This window comes from Lynx rufus, unplaced genomic scaffold (assembly GCF_022079265.1).
Source record: "Lynx rufus isolate CCGP_SWC_20201006 ecotype Redwood Valley unplaced genomic scaffold, mLynRuf1.p SCAF_23, whole genome shotgun sequence".
In the NCBI taxonomy this organism is placed as follows: Eukaryota; Metazoa; Chordata; class Mammalia; order Carnivora; family Felidae; genus Lynx; species Lynx rufus.
In genome coordinates this window covers 688922-698501 of record NW_025814838.1, presented here as the reverse complement: position 1 = coordinate 698501, position 9580 = coordinate 688922, and the positions used below count along the sequence as shown (strand labels likewise).

The window sequence follows — 9580 nt, the reverse complement described above, 5'->3', positions numbered from 1 at the left end:
CTGATATTAAATTCTGGCCTCTGCTTTCTTACTGCCAGCATTTTCTGATGTATCTTTGACTCCCTTGTACTTTTAATCATCTGATGGAATTTTGTAAAAGAACAAAGTTTCCTTGTTACCAACATCTCACTGGACTTTGTATTTTGACCCATTCTCCAGGTCTGTTTTTCAATTGGAAAGCTTCACATATATGCATGAGAATATATTCATTCTCTTTTGTGAAGTAAAACATAACAGGTTACAAAGCAGTATGTTTAGTATCAGCTCACATTTGCAGGATTAAATGCTAAATTGTGTGTGAATGCATATGTATATACATACATACATATATCCAAAAAATGTTTAAGTTATATACAATATTAACCATGCTGTCATCTATACCATCCAGATAGTCTCAACAACACATTGCTCTTTTGAGGCTTCTACTGTGGAAATGGTGGGTAGTGTACATGCCAAGTACAGGGGAGAGAGTAAGGAGCGTCCCATTGCCCAGGTCCAGCTCAAGAGTCAGTTGGTGGCCACAACCTGTCAGTGACCTCCTCCAACATTCTACCCCTTGTGACTAGCTATTAGAATGTTACACACACCTCTCTGCTGCAATGTGCCCTGACTGGTCAGCAATGAGTTTCACTAGGATAGCGGTGATTCCTTTAGCAGCTATTTGCATGCACTGCAGGCAGATACCACAGTAGCAGTAGAGGCACGTGCAAGAGAAAACACAGATGAAGATAATGATTCCTAAAATAAGTAACCTTTTTTTCCACCAAGAGCCCCATAATCCAAACCATTTATTTATTAAGTCCCCTAGTTTTGGGGTCAGATCATTCAGGGCATTCACTTGTGTCCTCATGGGATTTAATAAAGATGATACATTAACAGACTCATCAGATATGAACACACAACACTCTTTTTGGGTTATAGCACAGGTTGTCTCCTTGTGAGATAGCAATAATATACAAAGTGATCCTACTTTGGAGGACATCTTTTCTCATTAGAGATATTTCAGTATTCAGTAAATACAGGCTTTGTCAGCTATAATTTAAGTCTTGGTGGATGAATTTAGTAAGGGCTTCTGTGTGTGCTATTATGTCCTCCAGACCAATTAAGAGAACAAAGACAGCAGCCAAATGATCTTATCACTGCAAAACACCTTTCCCATCTGGCCTTGAGGAGAGGGGGGATAGCAATTTTTGTTACTGTGGCGTAAACTCTCCAACTCTCCCATGCCCAAGGAAAACCCAGGATGCAGTGTCCCAATTACCCAGGTGGAAGCCATGGCCAAAGATTTGTCCACACAACCACTGGGTCCCATTCAGGGTTACCCAACAAATATCTGGGCAACTCAACCAATCAGTCCCAAACCAGTCATTATCCTTTAAAGTGACGGAATGACTACACAGTTCCAGTGATATCTATCCCATGGCCAACTCCCAAGACCCATTTTTCAGTCTCCTGGCTAGCTAGAAAGTTGTTGGTTTGCACTTCAGGAATTCCCAGGATGAAATTTGAAACCAGTCCCAATATTGAAGGCAGACAGAGCCTGAATAAAGAGTCAGGCCACTCCAGATTGGTAGGTAGCAGAGTTAATAAGCAAGGGAAATATGAGGCTTGTCTTGGGCAGCTGCAAGAATAGTAGATCTTTGCACATGCCCACCAGAATCTTAAGTTTATACAGAGGACTTAACTAGATTGAGGCACATGTACCACCCAGATAGACTCAGTACATATTGCTTTCTAAGGCTGTGTCCTTGAAAGTGGCTCCCACAGTGGGAATGGTGGGCAGAGTATATATTCCAAGGACAGGGCAGGGGATTAGAAGACTCGAATTACCTGGGTCAACCAATGGTCACCTCCTTTCAATGACCTTCTCCACCAAAGTGCTCTTCTTGCCTTTGGGCACTATTATCCAAGGACAAAATGCCTGTAGCTATGGCAGCCATCTTGCAATGATGAGGGGGATGGTCTAAGACAAAAGCATCACAAGATAGCCGCATCTTAATGTCATTATTGAGTGACTGAATTAATGACTATATCTGGACCCCTTGTGAGAAGGCTTTTTATATACCCTTATGTATTTTGATGTTCCCTGTTACTTACAGCCAAAACCAACTTTCCAGTATAGATATTAACCTCGTTGCTGCTTTTATAGGCTTCTTGGAAATTGTGTGACTATTACATACTTTTGATATAAGAGCACCTTTAATTTATGCTACTGTAGTTTTGTTGTCTTCTCTGTATTTAATGATAAAATTGTTGCTTTGGGATGTTTTGAGAAACATGCTTCAGTTGTTCTGAGAAACCTTTGTTGCCTTATCTGAGAGGTCATTATATCATGTGAGAAAATGACACAAAAGCTTTGATAACTTCATGCCATCATTTGACAAAGTTTCATAATGGATAATGGCCTAAGAGAAAATAGATATGTAACCCAATAAAATCCAATTTCAATGGTATAATATTTTCTAGATATATTTTAATTTTGGGCTCAGAATAACTCATCCCACCATTCATATCCCTATACTAAATGTGCACTGGAATCTCATTCAATATTGATTTTGATGATATTATCCTAAGCAATTTACTTTTTTTAAATCACAACTTTTATGTTTCAGTGAAAAAATTTTGAGCCATTGACCCATTTTTGTGATTTGGAGATATAGCATAACACAAGAGCACCTGTGAAAAATGCAAATAAAATTAATATAAGTAATAATATGCAAATATGCAAACAGGTGAAAATAACACCTGTTGCCTTCATTTTAGGCAAGAGCCCACTGCAGTCCTTAGAGCCCATGGACAACCTTTAGGAACACAATTATTAAGGATATAGCAGTATTTCTATGAAAGTCACCAGTTTCGGGGCGCCTGGGTGGCGCAGTCAGTTAAGCGTCCGACTTCAGCCAGGTCACGATCTCGCGGTCCGGGAGTTCGAGCCCCGCGTCAGGCTCTGGGCTGATGGCTCAGAGCCCGGAGCCTGTTTCAGATTCTGTGTCTCCCTCTCTCTCTGCCCCTCCCCCGTTCATGCTCTGTCTCTCTCTGTCCCAAAAATAAATAAACGTTGAAAAAAAAATTAAAAAAAAAAAAAGAAAGTCACCAGTTTCAAATGTGTGAAATGTATGGGTTCAAAACTGTTCCTTGCTGTTTTTTTTTTTTCTAAAACTTAGCACTTAGGAGACCACCAGACACCACTGTGATTCATGGAACACATTTTGAGAAACAACATTCTCAAGCTTGATTTTCATATACTCTAATCTTAAGGCCCACTCATAGTTATTGCATAGTATTTGGTCCTTCTGGAAACTCCAAAGGGATTTTGGGCCCTATAATGGTGAATGCAGGAGATATTTTTGGTTGGCAGTAAAGGGTCATTTTCCAGCTTCCCCTAAAATCACTCATCAACTGTCTCACCCTTCTGTAGTTTTAATTCAAACATCCAAATGGCCCAAACTCCTGGGAGGTGGCAGCAGCAGTGGGATCCCTCTAGGGCATGGAATGGCCTGCTATGTGTTGACTCACAACTCAATACTGGGCACTGGTTTGGCCTTTATGCTAAGATGGGTGGCATAAGAGTAAGAATGCTTATTTGGGGCGGCAGGTCTCTGATATAGGGCTTCAAAGTGCCTTCTAATCACTAGCCATATGCAAATAGTGACCCCTTCATTACATCCTAGGATTTGTAAGAAATATCTGTGTATTAGTCCACTTTAATGACCTTTCCAACTGAGCCCCTTCTCCTTGCCCCCACCACAGCCCCATCAGCTTCCTATCGGTGACAGACTGGAGAATAGAGTGAGTAGATTAAGAAGTCAGGTTACCCTAACATAGGGACATTAATAACCTCCATTGTATTTAACTTTCTTGTCCTGGCCCCAGGCTTCACAGCAGGCCAGCATCCACCATGGTTAGTGGACACTATAGGCATCACTATATAGGACGCCCATCCTTACAGTTTTAGACCTTTGACATAGTAACCAAAAAATGTACATGCATTGTTTTGTGCAATGTGTTAAATTGTTAATGCAAACATTTAAAATACACAACTTTTAGGATAATGCTTTAGCATTTCTTCATTCACTATATTTGGAACCTCAAAAAATGGAAGTATCCTGGGCATCTTGATCTCTTGAGAGATGCTGGAGCTAGCTGAGCCAGAGTGACATTGGGGCAATACCCCTGCTGGGGTACTACTTCTCCCTCCCAGCTAGCAATGCTGACAAAGGCTGGAAGCCATGTTTACAAATTCCAATGTGTAGACATTTTATTCCCAATTCAGTTTCAAAATCTGGACTGAGATTCCTGAGACAAAGAGCTGATATTTATAGTATTTTACTAGGAATTAGGACAATAGTGAGGCACAGAGCAACTCATGACGTGTGTATCAAAGCCCACCTTCTGGAAATGGAGCTGGATTCCTAATATCAATTGGAGAGTTCAATTGCCATTCTATGAAAATTAGGGATCCACCAAAGATAGATGAGGATTGTGGATTGTTTAGTACTGTACTTTAGAAAGATCATTGGTGGCTAGTGAAGAAAGAGAGACTGGAGCCTGAGGCTATTGTTCATGTATTTCTAGGTAAAAATCAAAATCAAGCCCACCCAGGGGCAATGGTGAAGATCCTGTTCTGGGGTTTCCAGTTGCAGCCTTGACAAAACAAATAGCCCTTCCCAGGCAAGCACTTTGGGTGAACACAATGCATCTCCCAAAGGGAGAAAGCAACCTGATCCTGGCCTCCCTCACACGGAGCATTTCTCTCCCTGCTGGCCTAACTTAGGTTAGAGTAAGAGGGCCAAGAAACCTCTCACAGGAGAACAGGTCCAAGGGAGAATAGGAGGTAGTTTCTTATTGGGCAACTTGATGGTCTGAGGTCCCATTTTCTGAGATAGTCTGTCCATTTGCTTCCTCTATCATTTCCTTATACTGACGTTTGAAGAAGCCAACCTGTAGAGAGGAAGGAAAAGGGAATTAGGAAATCCGGTGGAAGAGAGGAAATGAGACAACTGGGGAGGGAGAGGGATCACCATTGGAAGAGCCCCTACTATGTTCCAGCACTGCACTAGAAACATTAGACATGCTATGTCATTTAGCCTTTACCAAAATTCTGTGAGTGGGGTGCAATCACCTTCAGAATGAGAAATCAAGACCCAGCATGGGCCAGGCACTGCCTATAGTCATGGAAGGAATCAGCGCTGGTATCCACACCAAATCCAGGTCTTTGCTTTTATGTTACAATTTGCTATGAAGGGAAACATGTAGTGAAGAAGAGGAGAGTGGAAAAGACAGGGAGAGCAATTAACAGCGTCCTGAGAATCAGATAGGAAGGCACATTCATAGGGACTAATGAGGACTGGTGATGTCATACGTGGGAAGGGATCTCTCACACGCAGCGACCTAGCAAGAATGTGCACGTAGGCCAGGGGAGGTCTGCAAACCCTGGTACTGGTTGTGTGTTGCGATTTACCATAAACTCTGATCTGCTGTGTGGTCAGGCAGCTGTCTTCTGCAACAAGCCATCACCAGCCACAAAACATGAAGACCCTCCATCCCTCCATGGGCATCCAAGAGGAGACCCTCCATGGGATCAGGTCATCCAAGGAACTGTGGGGCTTGGGGGGGGGGCGGGCGTCTGTGAAGTGGAAGGTTTTGAAACACAGTTGTGCCTGAGTTAAATCACAGAGTGCTGCACCGTTTGGCAGGCAGACAGCTCAGGCACAGACAGGGTGATAGAAACCAGGGACACAGGCAGTGTCACTGCACATCTGTGAGGGCTTGCTGAGGAGGGGTGGCATGCATTTCCCACTCCAAAGAAGAGAGAACAGGGCCAAACCATTTTCTTGTGACACCCATCAGATTGAAACACTTCAGTGACTGAACCCATCAAATTGAACCACTCAGTGAGCCACCAAGTGGAGAATGGAGCCACTACACCAAGCCCGGTGACACTGTGCCCTGCAGGCATATCTCCATTACAGCAATTGTACCAGAGAATCAGAGAGGCAGGCCCCACTCCCAGAGGACCAGCACAAATCCCTTCACACACTAAGTCTATGGATCATTGAGGGCTGCAAAGTTTCAGCTCTAAGGGAAAAAGTGCCTAGTGCCCCATGGGGGTCTTTCTTTCTTTCTTTCTTTCTTTCTTTCGTCCTTTCTTTTTGTTCTTTTATTTTTGTCTTTATTTTTGTTAGATACAGAAAGAGCAATTGTTATTATTTCATTTTAAAAATTTCTATCATTTTTAAATTATATGTATATACTTTTCTTTTCTTTTTCTTTTCTTTCCTTCTACATTTTTCTACCAAGCTTCTTGTAAAAAGCAGACCAAAACACACCTAGGATCTAGCTTCCTTTATGTATTTTATTTTATTTATTTAATTTCTTTTTCTTTCTCCAATTTTTTAAAAATTTATTTGGTTGTATTTTGATTTTTCTTTCTTTCTTTCTCTCCAAAATCACAAGATGGAGGAATTCACCCCAAAAGAAAGAACAGGAAGAAATGACAGTCAGAGATATTTAGTCAATACAGATATAAGTAAGATGTCTGAACTATAATTTAAAACAATTAAGGGTGTTGGCTGTGCCTGAAAAAAGCATAGGAGACACTAAAGAATCCCTTACTGCAGAGATAAAAGAACTAAAATCTACTTGGGCCAAAGTTTAAAATGGTATAAACTGAGATGCAATCCCAAATCGAAGCTATAAAAACAAAGATGGGTGAAGTAGAGGAGGAAATCAGTGATATAGAAGATAAAATTATGGAAAATAATGAAAATAAAAAGATGAAGGAAAGAAAGGTCATGGATGATAATGACAGACTTAGGGAACTAGGTCGCTTATTAAAATGTAATAACATCTATGTCTTGGGAGTCCCAGAAGATGAAGAGAAAGAAAACAGGGCAGAAGGTTTATCAGAACAAATTATAGCTGAAAAACTTCTTAATCTAGGGCAAGACACAGATATCAAAATCCAAGAAGCACAGAGAACTCCCATTAAATTCAACAAAAGCGGGTCATCACCAAGGCATGTCATAGTCAAATTTACAAAATACACAGATAAAGAAAGAATCCTGAAAGCAGAAAGGAGGGAAAAGTCCTTAATCTACAAGGAAGGCAGGAATCTATTAGGTTCGCATCACATCTGTCCACAGAAACATGGCAGGCCAGAAAAGAGTGGCAGGAAATGTGCCAGGAAATATTCAACATGCTGAATGCAAAAAATATGCAGCCAAGAGGATCCTCATCCAGCAAGGCTGTCATTCAGTATAGGAGGAGAAATAAGGACTTTCCAAACAAACAAAAACTAAAGGAGCTCATGACCATTAAACCAGCCTGGCAGAAAATTTTAAGGGAGACTCTGAGTGAAGAGGAAAAACAGAAAGACCAAACAACAGACTACAATGGACCAGAGAACATCACCAGAAACACCACTGTACAGTCAACAAAATGGCACAAATTCATATCTTTCAATAATTACTCTGAATGTAAATAGACTAAGTGCTCCAATCAAAACACATAAAGTGTCAGAATAGAATTTTTTTTAAAAAAAGGTATATCTATATCCTGCCTACAAAAGACTCATTTTAGACCTAAAGGCACTGGCAGATCGAAGATACAAGGATGGAAAACTATCTATCATGCTAATGGATGTAAAAAAAAAAAAACACGCTGGGGTACCTATATTTCTATCAGACACATCAGACTTTAAAACAAAGAGTGTAACAAGAGATAAAGAAGGGCATTAGATCATAATTAAGGCATCTATCCATCAGGAAGATCTAACAATAGTAAATACTTAGGCCCCAAATTGGAAGCACCCAAATACATAATTCAATTAATAACAAACATAAAGAAATTCATTGATAATAATACAATAAGAGTAGAGGACTTTAACACCCCCAAGGAAACAATGACTTTGAGTGACACACTGGACCGGATGAACTTAATAGATATGTTCAGGATATTTCATCCTAAAGCAGCAGAATACACATTCTTCTCAAGTGCACATGGAACTTTCTCCAGAATAGATCACATACTGGGTCACAAATCAGCCCTCAACAAGTACAAAAAAATTGAGATAATATTATGTATATTTTCAGATCACAATGCTATGAAACTTGAAATCAAGCACACAAAAAATTTTGAAAACCCTCAAATACATGAAGGTTAAAGAACATCCTAACTAAAGAATTAATGAGTTAACCAGGAAATTAAAGAAGAAATTTAAAAATACATGGAAGCCAGTGAAAATGAAAACACAATGCAGAAAAGGCAGTCTTAAGAGGAAAATATATTGCAGTTCAGGCCTGTCTCAAGAAGCAAGAAAGGTCCCACATACACAACCTAACCTTACACCTAAAAGAGGCAGAAAAGCAACAGTAGAAGCCAGTAGAAGTACTGAAATAATAAAGATTAGAGCTGAAGTAAATGATATAGAAACAAACAAACAAAAACAGTAGAACAGATCAATGAAACTAAGAGCTGGTTCTCTGGAAGAATTAATAAAATTGATAACCCCCTAAAAAGAGTTATTAAGAAAAAAAGAGAAAGGATTCAAATGGATAAAATCACAAATGAAAAAGAGAGATCACAACCAACACCACAGAAATACAACAATTATAAAAGAATACTGTTAAAAATTATATGCCAGCAAACTGGACCATCTGGAAGAAATGGGAAAATTCCTAGGAACTCACAAACTACAAAAACTTAAAGAGAAAGATACATAAAATTTAAAGAGATCCATAACCAGCAAAGAAATTGAATCAGTTATCAAAAATCTCCTCAAAAAACAAGAGTCCTGGGCCAATGGTTTCCCAGGGGATTTCTACCAGACATTTAAAGAAGAGTCAAACAAATTTCATAAAAAAATAAATAAATAAATAAATAAATAAAAATAAAGAAGAGTCAAACAGAAGAGATGAACATAAGGGAAAGGAAGCAAAAATAATATAAAAACAGGGAGGGGGACAAAACATAAGAGACTCTTAAATATGGAGAACAAACAGAGGGTTACTGGAGGGGTTGTGGGAGGGGGGATGGGCTAAATGGGTAAGGGGCATTAAGGAATCTACTCCTGAAATCATCGACTATATGAACTATAGTGAAACTATATGAAAGATATTGAAGAGGACACAAACAAAAGGAAAAGCCCGTGTGCTCATGAATTAGAAGAAAAAAACATTGTGAAAATGTCTGTACTACCCTAAGCAATCTACACATTTAATGCAATCCTTATCAAAATACCACCAAGACACCTGTTGTGATGAGCACTGGGTGTTGTATATAAGTAATGAATCACTGGATTCCACTCCTGAAACTAATATTGACTGTATGTTAACTAAAATTTAAATTAAAAATGAATTTAAAAAAGTAAGTAAATAAATAAATACCACCAGCATTTTTTGCAGAGCTAGAACAATCTTAAAATTTGTATGCAACCACCAAAGACCCTGAATAGCCAAAGCAATCCTGATAAAGCAAAACAAAACTGGAGGCATCATGATTCCAGATTTCATGCTATACTGCAACTCTGTAGTCATCAAGACAGTGTGGGTACAAAAATAGACACATAGGTCAATGGAAC

General features: G+C 39.5%; 1 protein-coding gene across 1 annotated transcript in view; it reads right to left on the bottom strand.

Annotated features, from left to right (window-relative positions):
* Positions 1-4240: 4240 nt before the first annotated feature.
* LOC124518000 (integrin alpha-D-like) overlaps positions 4241-9580 on the bottom strand; it is a 30104-nt gene continuing 24764 nt past the window's right edge. The window contains exon 30 of the mRNA XM_047087776.1: positions 4241-4941. Coding sequence (XP_046943732.1) covers positions 4843-4941 — 99 coding nt within the window. The 3' untranslated portion in view covers positions 4241-4842. The remainder of the gene's footprint in view (positions 4942-9580) is intronic.